The 14255-nt window shown below is 41.2% G+C and overlaps 1 protein-coding gene across 5 annotated transcripts; it reads left to right on the top strand.

Annotated features, from left to right (window-relative positions):
• The first annotated feature begins 1578 nt into the window (after window positions 1-1578).
• On the top strand, window positions 1579-13544 carry zdhhc11 (zinc finger DHHC-type containing 11). 5 transcript variants are annotated; one of them, XM_035413563.1, is made up of 11 exons: window positions 4616-4932; window positions 6623-6844; window positions 8679-8857; window positions 9084-9185; window positions 9470-9594; window positions 9866-10021; window positions 10353-10468; window positions 10552-10610; window positions 12147-12210; window positions 12368-12449; window positions 12846-13544. In XM_035413563.1, the coding sequence occupies exons 1-11, from the start codon at window positions 4747-4749 to the stop codon at window positions 12971-12973; spliced, it is 1419 nt and encodes a 472-aa protein (XP_035269454.1). In that variant the 5' UTR covers window positions 4616-4746; the 3' UTR covers window positions 12974-13544. The 5 variants fall into 5 exon arrangements, with proteins under 5 accessions (XP_035269474.1, XP_035269464.1, XP_035269444.1 ...); XM_035413583.1 differs by lacking the exon at window positions 4616-4932 and adding an exon at window positions 1579-1691 and having other exon boundaries at window positions 12368-12980; XM_035413573.1 differs by lacking the exon at window positions 4616-4932 and adding an exon at window positions 1701-2001 and having other exon boundaries at window positions 12368-12980.
• The last annotated feature ends 711 nt before the right edge of the window (window positions 13545-14255 follow it).

Below are 14255 nucleotides of genomic sequence, written 5' to 3'. Positions count from 1 at the left end.
CCTGGCCGGTATTTCAGTCTCTGGACCTCTGCAAAGGATTGGTCACATTTGCAATGAGATCCTCAAAGGCCCTTGACACTCTGTGTGGCGTTTACTACAACAATAGGAACCATGTTTACAACAGCTGTCTTGTGTTTACCAGAATATCACAAGTGTACACTCATTTAAGCCCAGATTGCCCTGTGAATGGCAGGCTAGATAAATCCATGTTTGTATTACTCCCCAACACCAAGCACAGTTCTATAAACTGGCTGGCTCAGTCAGAGCCCTAGGGACAAGCCAAAAGGAAACAAAGTAAATGTAAATATTATTAAATAATCTTAAATGAAGTGTGAATTGTATCTGTAATATACTGTATAACATATATGCATTGCTGTATAGTAGCAATATGAAAAGTGAGGTGGCATTGGAAAAAAGCTATGCACTTTCTTCCTGTAACAGACATTTCACAATATGTGTACATGCTAAATTTATGGCTAAGCGAGGTAAACAAAATATAATGTGGAATGCTCTATTTCCACAGGTGCACAGTCAAAAACAGGTAACTAAAGGCCAGGGAATGCATCTTTTGAAAGAAACAATTGAAATGATTGAAAGCATTTCCCTTCCTCCTATCCATTAACTGTAGTTCAGGCTTCTATTCTTTATTAAATTATATCCTGACATTATAACCATTTGAGGACACATAACTGAAGTTGCATAGAATGCACAAATATAGATGTCAGAACTGTTCATTTTTTAACAGGTCATTTTTCCTTGTTTTCTAGAAATTTGCTGAACCTAACTGAGTGTGACATCCTGTTTGAACCTAGCCAGGTCAGTGACTTTCTCAATTTCCTCTGACCAGATATATTCTGAAGGCTGTCCAGGACGAGACCAGAAATGTGTAGCGACCTTTGTGCACCAAAGGAATGGGGGTCACAGCAGAGATGTGTGAGCTTGGATCAGTGCTATGAGCAGTAGGTGCAAGGCTGGTTTATTCTCAGCCTGCTGGTTCACAAACAGCTTGTTTACGGTTCTGTGTCCTCCAGGTGTAAGCATGCCTTTCCCCTGTGAGGGACAGGATTTTCAGTGCTCAGCAAGAGTTGTTGTGCCTAATTTATCAGGTGCCGTTTGCTTTTGTTATGTTTTCCATATCCATCTCAAATCATGACAACAGTCAGCTGACCTTACAGAGCAGCCTGTCTGATGAGCTCTACATGTGTCAAAAGGGCCCAGGAATACATTTAAAATGAGAGTGCTATTTAATATTTCAGATTTCAAGTTGTTGTTGTGCTATTGTGTCAAATTGTGCTTGTTGTCCTATAACAAAAGCCTCCACGCACGCACACGCGCGCGCGCACACCCACGCTGTCTAACCGGTTCAAAAGCATGAAATGTCAAACTACATCCCTTTATAAGCTGTTCCTCCTATGCTAAATTTACAGAGATCATGCACCATCCATAAGTGGACATAAAGTACCATCCTAATAGTTACATGAGCTGTTGACCTGCGTATTGTGATATTGTTTTTATTTAGCCTATATTACTCCATGAAAGAACATGGAGAAATGTTATAATGTTTTCATTTGATGAGGTTCGCAATGTCGATGAATGCAGGTGCATGCTGAACATATAAGCTCAAGTAAAACAGTTGGATACGGGAAAAGACGCGCTCTAAGACCTTGGGGACTAACTGCGGTTTTCCCAAGGTCAGTTTCCATAGCAGTGCTGCACGAGATAAGTTCTAACTGATCATCGGACGGGCGTGAAACAAGTTCTCAGTTGTACACCATAGTAATGGTGTGCATTTCTTTTTTAAACTTTGACTGAAAGTCTACGTTAGTTTTACGGACGGAATGCCTTACGGCTGGTCTTTCTTTTACAGCTTAGGCCTATATGTGTGTTGGTTTTCACTAATCTTATTTCAGTTCTGAATGGCCCCTTGGCTGAAAAATTCACCTGCAGAACTGATTAGGTAGTTAACTCTTTTTGTAGCAGGGACAGCATGACAAAGTGAATGTAAGTAGTCTCTTATTATATGATCAGATGTGTTTGTAACAGGCCTGTTGAATTTTGGATTACTGTGTGGACGTGAATTCACTTTGTCGCTCCGATAGACAGCTAACTTTTTTTTTCATTTTATAAATAGGCTATTACTTAGCAATGGACAGCTGTTTGTAATGGTTTAACTATAAATGGGAAGTCAAATTTCAGAGTACTTTAGATGACATTATTAAATGTTCGTGTTGAATTAATTTAATGTAGACCAGTTAGTTTACGATTAAATATTTTTTTAAGTTACCGAAACGAATTCGCTTCCAAGCTATACTTAACCAATTGTAGCCTACTGCGAACATTTTGCACAGACTATTGTTCAGTAGTAATGATTACGTGTCATCATGCAGAACTTGAAAGAACATAATACGGATCTGTATATTTCATATCTATAGTTGTGGAAACCATGGCTGCATTATTTGTTAAACAAAACAGAACGCGCGATGAACTCATTTGTCAGATAGGAGCGCAAATAAGAAACCTGGGATTCATGAGTTATTTTGCTAGGCAACCGATTTTCACTCACTGTCATTTCAACAAGAGACGCACAGGAGTGTGTGTATAGTCGAGGAAACATAGTAGGTAATCATTGCACTGTACAGCATGCAATGATTAGCTACTACCAACAAAACAAACGCGAATAAAGGATGACAATTTGGTACGGCGGCTGAGATGTCAAAATCTTTCTTTCTGTTTGTAAAAAGTGACCTACCTATTAAGTTTCGTACTAAGCTGAAACAGTCCATGCAGTCTGTATTTATGCTTCAGGTCAGTGCTTCTGTTCTCTTTTTAAGCAGATTATTATGTATGTTGAAATATGCATGTTGATATTTTACAAATGTATAAAAATGTTTTAACCAGAACTGAAATGGGAAAACTCTTAATATGACTCCCCAAAGACAATACATATCAATTTTAAGTAATTGTGGTGGGTTGATTTAAGTTTGTGTTGTAGTTCTGTCAGCCTTAGGATGACTCTCTTATCGTTCCCCTGGGGGCAGACTTGAGTCAATTTAAACAGAGATGAGATATGTAAGATACTGAGAATTGTGGTTTGGTGACTCCTGGAAGTGTCTGAAAATGATCTGACCAACAGAACTGTTAACCAGAGCTTGTGTGTTCAGGAAAGTGACACAAAGGAAGGTTCCTTGCTCCATGGCTTTGTGGTGATGTCATCATCAATAAGGAGGTGGGAGGGAAAGACACAGAGGAAAAAGTCAGACAATGAAACGTTGTTCTGCTCTCCAGCAAAGGCCAGTGTGTTCTGTGTGAAGAATCACCTACATAGTGTGTTGTTGTTGATCTTATGGGTAAAATATAATGGCTGGTTTGCCCTCGCTAGGTTGTGGCCCGAGCCGGCTCGACCCAATAAGCGATATAAGCTGCCACTTTAGGACCCCTGCGACTGCCGGGGTCTCCCTGATTATTCTAATATATATATTTTTATATATTTTTTTGTTGTTTCCTTAATTTGACCTATCCCATAGCAATGAAGTGCGGCTATACTCAGCAATAAGTTTTTAAATGCATAACTTTGCTTTGTAATGTAGCAGAAAGTCACAGGTGAATGTAAGGCCATTTCAGAAGAAATGGTGCTTGGGGAAGACTTTGTCAATAACAACTGGTTTGATGTCAGCTTCCCCACCCCTGATTGTAAATCATTGTAGCAGCAATGATCGCGCTGATCTTCTGTAGCACTTCTGGGTACCCTAAACCCATAATTGCAGCTCTGGTACATATCCTCCTCTTCAGTGAATGTACAACTTTGTAAATGTATATGTAATGCCTGCATGAGCAAGTCTGCCAAAGTGAATCAAAACCATAATATGAAATTTATTGTACAGATGGATTTAACCTTGAGTTGTCAAGCTCATAGTACTTAAGGTACTCTCATAATTCCACATCACTCAGCCAATGATCTGTTTCGCTGATATATGTTTCACATTGTGGCCCTCCTCTGACAGATGGGCCTCTTTGCACCGTCTCCACTCCTGTAGCCCGTATCAGTGTGTACACTAGACCATTATGGGCACTGACATCACCTCCCAGTGTCATTTTAAACAGTTCGTATTAAACATAGATTTGTTCCCAGTGTCATGACCTCAAGCCAGTAAACTTGTTATGTTGCAGTTTGGGAAGATATTCTGTATGGTTGTGTAAGTGGCATGTGTGAACCATGCTTGGACCACACAGTGTCTGTTCCTTTCCATCCCATAGATATGGACGGAGAAACTGTACATTACTAGAGTGTTATTTCTGCAAAGGTAGTAACAGAGGGCTAGGTAGATTGTAGAGATATTGGCAGTTTTTTTTTTTTAAATGATCAAATAACATTAATTACGAGATTGCTTTTTGGCTAACCAAAGCTGGAGATAATAGATATATACAACGGCATGATATGAAATAGTTGAATTACGAAAGCTTTTTATGAAAGCTTTTTATGAAAAGAGAAAACTGTTGTCCTGAATAGTCATGTGTCGCAAGATGAGGTAGGAACCAGCCCAGTTCGCTCTAAACCACATCCTCCTCTTCGTAGCTTCTGCTTTCCCCGGTGCTTGAGTCTGGAGAAAAGGAAGTGGCTTTATTTGTGATCTGTACCACGGAGTAAAAAAGAAAGAAAGAGGCCTCTGGGTATTTGTCTACAACATGGCGTCTCTGTGGAGTATTCACTTCGACTGCAGTTAGGCTGAGTTTCTAAAGGTCAACGTAATGGTTTGGGACCCTCCAGACATGTCTGTGTCACAGTCCTCCACGTGTTTCAGCAATAATAGTGGTGCCGGCAGCCGGCAGTATACCTTCTCGAAGGGGCGTAGGGTCTACTCCACACAACACTATGAGGAGAGCAAGCAGCCACTGTCACAATACGTCCAGTGCTGCTGTGCGGTGCTACACTGGGTGAGTGTCATAGCAGAATGAAAGTTTGGTTTGCTTCAGTGTTATTATGTTAGTAGGACTGATCTCTATGTGTATTTGATGGGCACAAATGCACATACTGTATAATAGAGGACAGATATGTATATTTTGTTTGCCATGTGTTCTTCTGTATCTGATGTTGCTGCTTATATGTGGCAGTTGTAGTTACTTTGAGCAAAGATGAGATCATCACAATTAAGAGTTTGCCTCAGCAATCAGCTGAAAAAAATGCTAACTAGGCTAATAAAAATGGCTTGATGGCTATCACACTGACTAGTTATGTTTATCTGCGTCGTACCATGATTCCTGTGGAATTTACTTAAGCTTGCTAAATTTAATGAATGGAGCACGCCAAGACTAGTGCTATTTTTTGGATTCATTAGTTATGGTTGTGCTTTCCTGCAGAGAGAACTTGAATGCACTCCAGTTACGTTTTGTGCAACAGTCACCATGAAACCAGACCTTGTACCTTTTTATTAAAGCATTTTGATCCTATATCAATGGAATTCTGAGCTGTTTGTTGGCAAGCAACCAAACTAGCAGTTGCTCTTGGAAAGTTCCTTCTTTCTCTGTCGTTTTGCATTTTCAGTTACAGCAGTTAGTTGCGCAGTAAAACTGCAAATGGCTGAAACTTGGCTAACATTAGTAAATTGAGTATTTTAAATATAGAACCATCACTTCTGTCTTCCCTACACAAAAGATAAAATTTCTGCGATTTGGTCGAACTCCCCAGGGATCCAATAAGCAATGGAGCTAGCACATAGACAGTTTGAAATGTTTAATATATTTAAGTTTGTGCTGGCCCAGTGCCATTGTTATTTTTACCTCTCAGAGCCTGCTCTAGCACATTAATTCCAAGTTAACAGACTACCCAGCAGCCCCACAGGAGAGCATATCATTGACTTAAGTGTTGCTCAGGGAGGGTGCATGCTGTCTGCCTGTACCAACTGCACATGCAATGTGCCCATCCAGTGCAATCAACCAGCTGACTGCACACCTCACCTGGTGGACTGTGGGGTAATGGGAGCTGGCAGCATATGTGCTTTTCTATGCGTAAATTGACAGAAATTCCTCACCTTGTGTGGAAGTTTTGGGCTTTTCCTTCTACTGCATTGAGGCTGAGAGGGGACTGACATTTCTGCATTTACACCTTTGCAGTACATCAAGGAGGAAGTAGAAGGCAACAAGCTTGGTATTTTTCTTTGTGTTTTCATCGTGTATACCATAAAATGTACACATGTTTTGTATTGAAATGGACTCATTTTGGTATGGTTAACCACTGAGCCAAAATTCCACATTATAAATCATTTGGGGTGAGTCTAATTGAAATATTGTCTTCTGATTCTTACATTGTCAACAAGATGTATGTAGGTGAATGGGCCTGAATATAGAGGCTTCAGGCTTGTATTGTGTTGAAATACTTTGCTGTTCTTTGTTTTCTCCCTTGCGTTTGTGAGAGGGTAGCACTAGGGCTGCTGTGGGTGTTAGGAGTGTTACACAGCACAGCTGAGGAGTCCTTCATGCTGGCTCATTTTACTGTCAAATAGACTTATCTGCTGTATGTGGATCTATACTGATAGTCAGGTATGTCTGAAAGCTGGTTTTCAGCTGTGTGTGAGGTCTTAACTCCATTTGTCACACCCCTCCCTTCCTCTGTCACCTATATTTCCAGATGAACTGCTTTCAGAGGCAACTGCGACGCACAGCCCCCATGCGAGGGGGCAGCCGGAATGAGCTGGTGACCCCCCCGCTTCGCTCAAGGGTAAACGGGTGGTCCATTCCTCTTCACGCCTTTCAGCTGGTCGGCTGGCTGATCTACAGCTACATGGCTGTGGTTGGCTTTGGCGTCTACATTCCACTTCTGCCCCCTCCATGGAGTTATGCTGCATACTGTGTATCCTTTGTATGTATGTATGTATGTATGTATGTATGTATGTATGTGTGTGTGCGTGTGTGTGTGTGTGGGTGTGTGAGAACGAGAGAGAGAGAGAGAAAATAACGACTCAACGCACGCGACCACCGAAATATAAAAAGAGTGTAAAGGTTTTTATGGTCATTGGGATGACAAAGAGTAATCTCTTAATGCCTTTAATGCAATGATAAATTCACATTCACCAGTTAGAGTAACACTCAAATGTGGTCTGTGGGAAATGGAGTTGTGAAGCAGCTGTCTTATGACTTTTGCCAGTTAAATGCACACATGACTTCCAAAGAAATATATTATAATACATTATGACACACCCAGCTAGCAGGTTTGGTATCTTAATGCACACAATGAAAGGTAGTGGCTGCCGGCAACACATGCAAGGTGACAAAAACTTGTCTGTTCTCTCTTGTGATGGAGACTATAGTTATCAGCACTGGTTATTGATAGTTTTAAATGAATCTAAATCTAAAGGAAATTAGTATGGGGGACAGTGCTAGATCACAGCCTGCCCTTAGGGACACAAAGTGTGATGTTGGTGCACATTGGGTCTCTTCTTTTACCACCAACCTCATAATAACCTGCACTTTGCTTTTTTTCCCAAGCAAACCTTTACTGTGTTTCTCCTGTGATGCTGGTTTTTATGATGATTTTACAGTGGCTGTAATGGAGAGGAGTGTGGTGACAAGCAAGAGCCTTTAAGTATGACTCTGCACGCTAGCGTGTCGGGATTGATGTGCTGCGTAGTCTCAAGCACACGTACTCTCCCGGGCCACCCCCACCACTGCGCTGTGTTGAATCCGTTGCTGCGTAACGTCAGTGCTCACCCCATTCCAGAAGGTTAATGACACTGACATAAAGGGTTGATTTATAGAGGTCTGATACTCCTCGCCTTGCTAAGAGGCATTTATAGATAGCAGCAGTGCTCTTCAGAGGCCTGTTTCCCTGTCGCATGGCTCCTTTTGTTTATAAACCAACCTGAAAATGTCTAAAAGGAATTTTGGGCCCTGTTCCACAATCATTTGTCATAGCCACATTCAAAATGGAGAAACGTCTCTTTGCTCCCTATTGTGTGAACACACAGTGACTGTTCCTAGGGGTTCTGTAAAGTGAGTTTACTGCATGTTTTTGGACACTTTGCATTCCAAAGGGAATGTTGCTATGTACAGAAGATGGTCTAAATCCTCGATTGGTTATCTGTACTTCCAATACCATTGCTCCCAGTGGCCCTAAAAGAAATGTATGACTGTCCGTGTTCTGCAATGGCTTCTGCTTTCAGAAGGATGTACACTAGTATGCTTGCTTTCAGCCGGCACATCTTCTCACTGAAATCCACCTGCTGAGCTGTTCAGTTATTGCCAGGATAACTGTACAGCTGGTGCAGGTAGACCACTGGAACTTCTACAGATTCATTCCATTTGTGCAGCAAACCTGCATAATGGTAGTGTCCATGCGTTTTAAATGTCTTTTTATCATTTAGTCTTCCTCAGACCTTCTTTAGATTTTCTTTAATAGCAGTGCTTGTGGGTTTAGATAGGAAGACCTTATATTGAGTCACACATGCACTGCATCGATTGTATTTGCCTTAATGAATGTGTTGGAAATTCTTAGACTGTAAAATCCATCATATCTACAACATGTGTTTCCATTACGTTGAGGCACATATTTTCAGTTCTGTCAGATAAGCTGTGTCAACAATTGTAGTGGTATTTAATGTCAGCATCCACAGTGCTGTGTCTCTGTGATGCCCTGGGTAGGGTGCCAACCTGTACTGTTTTGGCCCTTGACCCTGGCACCCATGCAGGTGATCGGCACAGTGTTCCTCTTGCACATGGTTGCCCATCTGGCAGCTGTGTCTATTGACCCAGCTGACTTGAGTGTCCTTGCAAGGAAGAACTACTCCAACCCCATGCCTGTCCTGGACAAGAAGAAACATCCGCATGTCATCCACAACTTGCACTGCTACCTCTGTGAGGTTGATGTGTATGTCCCTATTTTTAGACCAAATTGCAGATAATGCCAGGTTGCTACGCTATCTTTTTCATGGTAATTCAGCAAGCCTTTGACTGAAAGTATTTATTTTTAAATGGACCTTCATACTTTCTTGTGTACTTCCTGTCTAAAGCCTGCATTCAGTTTCTTTCTTTCTCATTACTTTCTCACCTTACACTTTCACAATCTGTCCCTCTATATATTTATCTGTCATCAGGGGCCCCAAAGTGAAACACTGCAGTAGCTGCAATAAGTGCATTGCAGACTTTGACCACCACTGCAAATGGCTCAACAACTGTGTGGGTGGGAGGAACTACTGGTAAGAGAGAACTCATAGTGGGATGGACCTGTACCTTTTACTTTCTGTCATTGAATTGGTGCTTTCCAGCATGAGTTGTTTCAGGCCACTGCAGAATATGTAGGTTATTTGTCCATTGATTGCTTTTACATTACCCCTAGGAAGCTCAGATGCTTTTGCTCCTATAACTAGGTCATTCCGTCAGTTATAGAAAAACACCTAAATGAAAGAGTATAAATATGAGGTAAAAATAGAAACATTTTAGTTTGCATAAATTAGTTGACTTTCCTGTTTTGTTTTTGCAGGTTTTTCTTTGTCACTGTTGTGTCTGCTGTCCTGGGAGTTTTGCTGCTTGTTTTCATCATCCTCTTTGTCTTCATTGAGCACTTTTTGAACCCCAGCGTTCTGCGAACTGCACCACAGTTTCAGAGTAAGAGGTTAAAAAACAGCACTCCTGCAAATAGACACACATTCAGTGGTCATTATTTTCCTCATATATATCCTACATACATGGCTGTACCTTACTGCAGTCATCTTTGTCCTTGTTTCGTGCATGTGCATGTTTGGGCGGTTTGTTTGTGTGGCTACATAAATTAATTAAATCTTGTCTGATTCCACTGTGAATGCCAGTACATGAAGTTTACATTGCATTTGCCTTTGGTCCCCTCCTGTCCTTCATCTTGATTGACATGTCTGCACAGGTGTGCGAGAGAATGGGACGTGGCTGGCCTTCCTGCCGCTGGCGCCCATGGAGATGAGCTCGGCCGGGATCCTCACCCTCGCCTTCATCACCGTCATGCTGGGCGTGGCCTCCCTGCTGCTACTCAGCCACCTGCTGGGCTTCCATATCTACCTGTGTGAGTTCTCATCGCGTGCGGCGGTCCCTTGAAGCTAATGATCCAAGAAACCCAGCTGAGGGAATTAATTGCTTTGATCTCCCCTCCCCATGCAGTACATGAACCTAACCTAACTGGGGACTGTAATCAGATCCAGCCAACATCTGCTTTCCTAGTGCCCAGTCTAGTTTACAATTTCAATATTGGAATATGGAAATGTGTCACCTGCATTATTATATAGCTTTATATTGACTGCATAATGAATATGTTTTATATTACATGACAGAAGCATTGCTAAATGTTCAAAATGACAGTCCGCTCTTCCTTTGGCTTGTGCATTGCCTGCACACAGTGATGAAGAAGATGAGCACATATGAGTACATTGTGAGACAGCGTCACGTGCAAAGCGTTCGAGAACTGGAGGGAGGGGCCAAACAGTCCGTCACCACCAATGGAACGTCCTCACAGGTAACATTGCGCTGCTTTACAGGTAACACCCCTTGTTTTAAATGTAAAAATTGTTTTTTAAAATAATGTTGCTTTGTTTGTAGAACATGCCCTCTGTGGAGACATCTGTTGAATGTGATGCACCACTGTCTGGAAGGTCAAGGTAAGAGCCAGCCACAGGCTTGGAATTGTCATGTCACCACCTTGCCTTAGGGGTATTCTACGAAAGAAGCTTAACATACCCAGGGTTTCTTTGCGTTAACTGGCTTCACAAAACCTAACAAGCGCAATCGGGCTTAAACAATATCACAAATTTCTAATGCTTTGCTTGTCTGGAACATGAAGGTGGTTTTCAGCTTGCTGAGTGAATACATGCTTTGTTAATCAAGCTTTGTGCGCGTTCCCATAATAGTGGCAGTGTCTGCAAAAATGAGCCAATAGCGGAACAGCATGGACTGTGCTCGAGCAGTGCATTTCTCACCTGAGGAAAAAAGATTGATATGAACAGACATTATGGACAGATATGAAGAACATAAAACAATCATGTCAAAGAGTAACACCATTGCTGCCAACAAAATCACACAGTAAAATGTCCAGTTTTAATTCAACTCTAACAGTGTTAATTAAACTCTGACCAATAACTTTTGAATTCTTATGTTTGTAATTTATCCAGAATCAGTGAAGGATCTTTTAGAAAAATTCTATCTTTGAACAACTGAATATGTCTTTGAGAAGGGAAAATAAGAGACTGTCCTGCTCCACAATAAGATAACTTTGTTTTAGATTGGACAGCTACATAAACCTTCATAAAAGGTTATACATTCCGTTCCATGCCAACCCATCCCGCTTCTTTCAGTGTTTATGAGGGATTACTTTTCTGCAGGATGTAAAAGTGTTGTCCTCTAACAGTAGTGCTGGATACTGAATAAATACTGCAGCACTGTTAATTCAAATGAAAGATGTTTTAAAGTGTCCAAACTGAAATGGGTTCCATGCTGTATTTGTGGTACTCAGTGTGTGGTACATTTTGTTTGGCATGGAGTTCAAAGTGGTATCCAGACTACCCAGTGTGTGAGAATGGGCTGTACTCTAGTACTGTATGAAGCCAAATAACCACCTTTCCGGGTACTACCTGCTGCACTTTGAGTGTTTTGAAGATGGTCAGAGGAAAACAGATGAAAAGAATGTCAAAAATGTAGAATAAATTAGCGCATTCCACATGATTAAGAATAGTTTTTGATTTGTAATCAACAGTTGTAAATTAAACTTGAAATATTTTACATGCCAGTGTTGCCAAATGAGAAAATTCCATGTAAGCCCAGTTTTGCAGAGGGTGTATATGCAGCACTGTTACAGATATATAAATATAATTACAGTACTTTGTCTTCAGGAATATCTCTGCCTCGAACTGCAGGCAGTCACCCCACTCTGAGCAGACTTCCTCATTCAGTGTGTATGTCATGTGCGAACTGTATGTGGTGCAATGAAAAAGCAATAATTATCTTCTCTGACTCCTGCTATACTGCTGTACAGTGAAAACAGGGTATATGGATGTGGGTTCTTTTCAAGATTAGTTTATGTTGTTGGATTAAGATATAAAAATGACACACAAAAATTTTTTTTTTAATTATATGAAACCTTATATAAAATGTTGGTTCCACTGGCTGATGCCAATCTGTTATGTCCTCTTGAACCACAGTGCCTTAAAGTATCAGGACAGAGGACAAATCGGCAGTCGACTCTCTGGAGCCATCTGTACGGAGGTGACCATCTACAATTATGCTCACATCATCATCATCAGATCATCATTATGCTTTACCACAATCGTTTCTTGAAATCTTACTAAAAAGGATTTGGCTTCTGACTTGCATGTTAACTTCAAACACAGGCACAATTTGAAAGGAAATGTTTTCTTTTCAGATGGACAGTTTTAAACAAACAACTGGCGATGCAGAGGAAAATCTATACTATGAGTCAAAAGTGCCCAAACCGACACTACCTGGTGAGCTTACTGTCTGTTTTATTTCATATAAAATTAAAGAAAACATTGACATCCAATTTAAACCACCAAAATGTAGTCTTCAAGCTCATTCTAAGCCCATTTGCATGTACTGTCATGATCTGAAACTTAGTGGCTTCATTATGTGCTATGACGTATTATTAACGAACAGGAAAGAGGGTTGGCTGTTGGATACCCAGTTTGGATGTGACTATTATATCCCTAAACCAGGTACTTATCCTGAATTGATAACCAGCTGCATCCATGGATGGTATACACCGTAAAACATCACCTATATCATTTGCCGAATAATGAGAAAATACCTGAGTACTGAGCTTTACTTTTATTTTGTTACTTCAACCACTGCTTATGGTAACTGACATTGGTGTCCTTTTAAAGATGAAGCTGTAATGGCCGACCCAGCAGGGGGAGGGGAGAAGGCTCCCAACACGTCTGCAGAGGGCGTCCCCATCGCCCAGAACCAGCTTGGGAGCTCCGTCACCTCACTCACGGTCCAGCGTCCATAGATGTCCTTTCAGAGCACACGGGGGGTATCCCCAAACGCTCTCCAGCAGTCAGAGGCTCCAGTGGGACCCCGCTGAAGCCAGCCAGTGAGCGGGAGCTCCTGCCGTGGGTGACTGTGGCCCAGTCCTACAGCGTGGAACTCGGAACCCTCTGTGGGGGAACTTGAATGCGCTGTGATTTTGTCTCCTCACACAGCAGCTCCTCTAACCTCTGGATCAAAATGTGTTCAGTGAGCGTAAAGAGGAGTCCTTTAGTGTGCAGGAGGCCACTGACTTAACATTATGCGCTGAACTCAGTCTCCTCCTCACACCTGCTGGTTGACTGTGATCTTAACAGAAGCGGCAGTGAAGAAATTTGTCAGAACATTCTTTATTGCCATATTTTTACCACTTGTATTTTATATTGTTTAAAAATATGAATGTCACAAACCGAAGGGAATGACATCACAAAATGTACAGTAGGCTGTTTTTTCACTGTATGTTTTACTGATATTTATGTTCTTTTCAGTGTTTTATCATGAGGCTCATTGGATATCTTTTAGGTTTTGTAATAAAATACCCAAAATGAGTGAAACACGTTTACGATAAAATGTTTAAGATTTTGATGTGCAATGAACACTGTTCGCCACTGGGAGGAGATATCGAGACTCTACTGTACATTATGAATGCGTTTACTTTATAATGTTGATTTTGGTCAACAGTTTGAGACCACCATTCATTATCAGAGCATGACTATTGTCCTTCGGAGTTCAACTGAAATCGGCACTTTTCTTCTTCTTACGGCTCGCTACTATTATACTTACTAAGTGCAAGCGCTGTCAAATTACCGTGGTCGCTTTATTATAATGTCCGTGACAAATTAGCCTACTACCTCCCACAGACGTTGTGTAGCACAATGCTTCTCTGTTCTGAACGTCAGTGTCCAGACGAGACAAAGTAAAGGTTGTAAGTCAATAAATATTATTTATTGCTTTAAGAACTGCACATTCAAACTAAATGTCGTATGCATTTTTCTACACTGCTGTGTATCTGCTTCAGAAAACGTTTCTATCTGGAATGATCCCTTCAAAATCGAATCTTTTATGGTGAAACTGTAATGAAAAAATGCAAAGCAGGCTTATTATTGAGGTGGCAATCTTATTACCCCCCATTGTAGGCTAACCAGTTAATGACTTTAGGTTTGAAGACACATGTTCTGAACTGATCTTGAAAATTGAAAGTCTCGTCAATCCTTATAGTTCATGTAACCCCAAATATTTCCGGTTTATAGAGCCGGACCTTTAAT

This window comes from Anguilla anguilla, chromosome 1 (assembly GCF_013347855.1).
Source record: "Anguilla anguilla isolate fAngAng1 chromosome 1, fAngAng1.pri, whole genome shotgun sequence".
Classification (NCBI taxonomy): domain Eukaryota; kingdom Metazoa; phylum Chordata; class Actinopteri; order Anguilliformes; family Anguillidae; genus Anguilla; species Anguilla anguilla.
Note: the sequence above shows the minus strand (reverse complement) of the source record. Positions and strands in the feature narration are given on the sequence as shown.

What these genes read in the sequence shown, in the direction of transcription:
- zdhhc11 (XM_035413543.1), top strand. Translation starts at nt 4,747, where the DNA reads ATGGTTTGGGACCCTCCAGACATGTCTGTGTCACAGTCCTCCACGTGT. An exon ending in GGGCTTCCATATCTACCTGT is followed by an intron (nt 10,022 to 10,352) that starts GTGAGTTCTCAT and finishes GCCTGCACACAG; the next exon opens with TGATGAAGAAGATGAGCACA. An exon ending in CCAATGGAACGTCCTCACAG is followed by an intron (nt 10,469 to 10,551) that starts GTAACATTGCGC and finishes CTTTGTTTGTAG; the next exon opens with AACATGCCCTCTGTGGAGAC.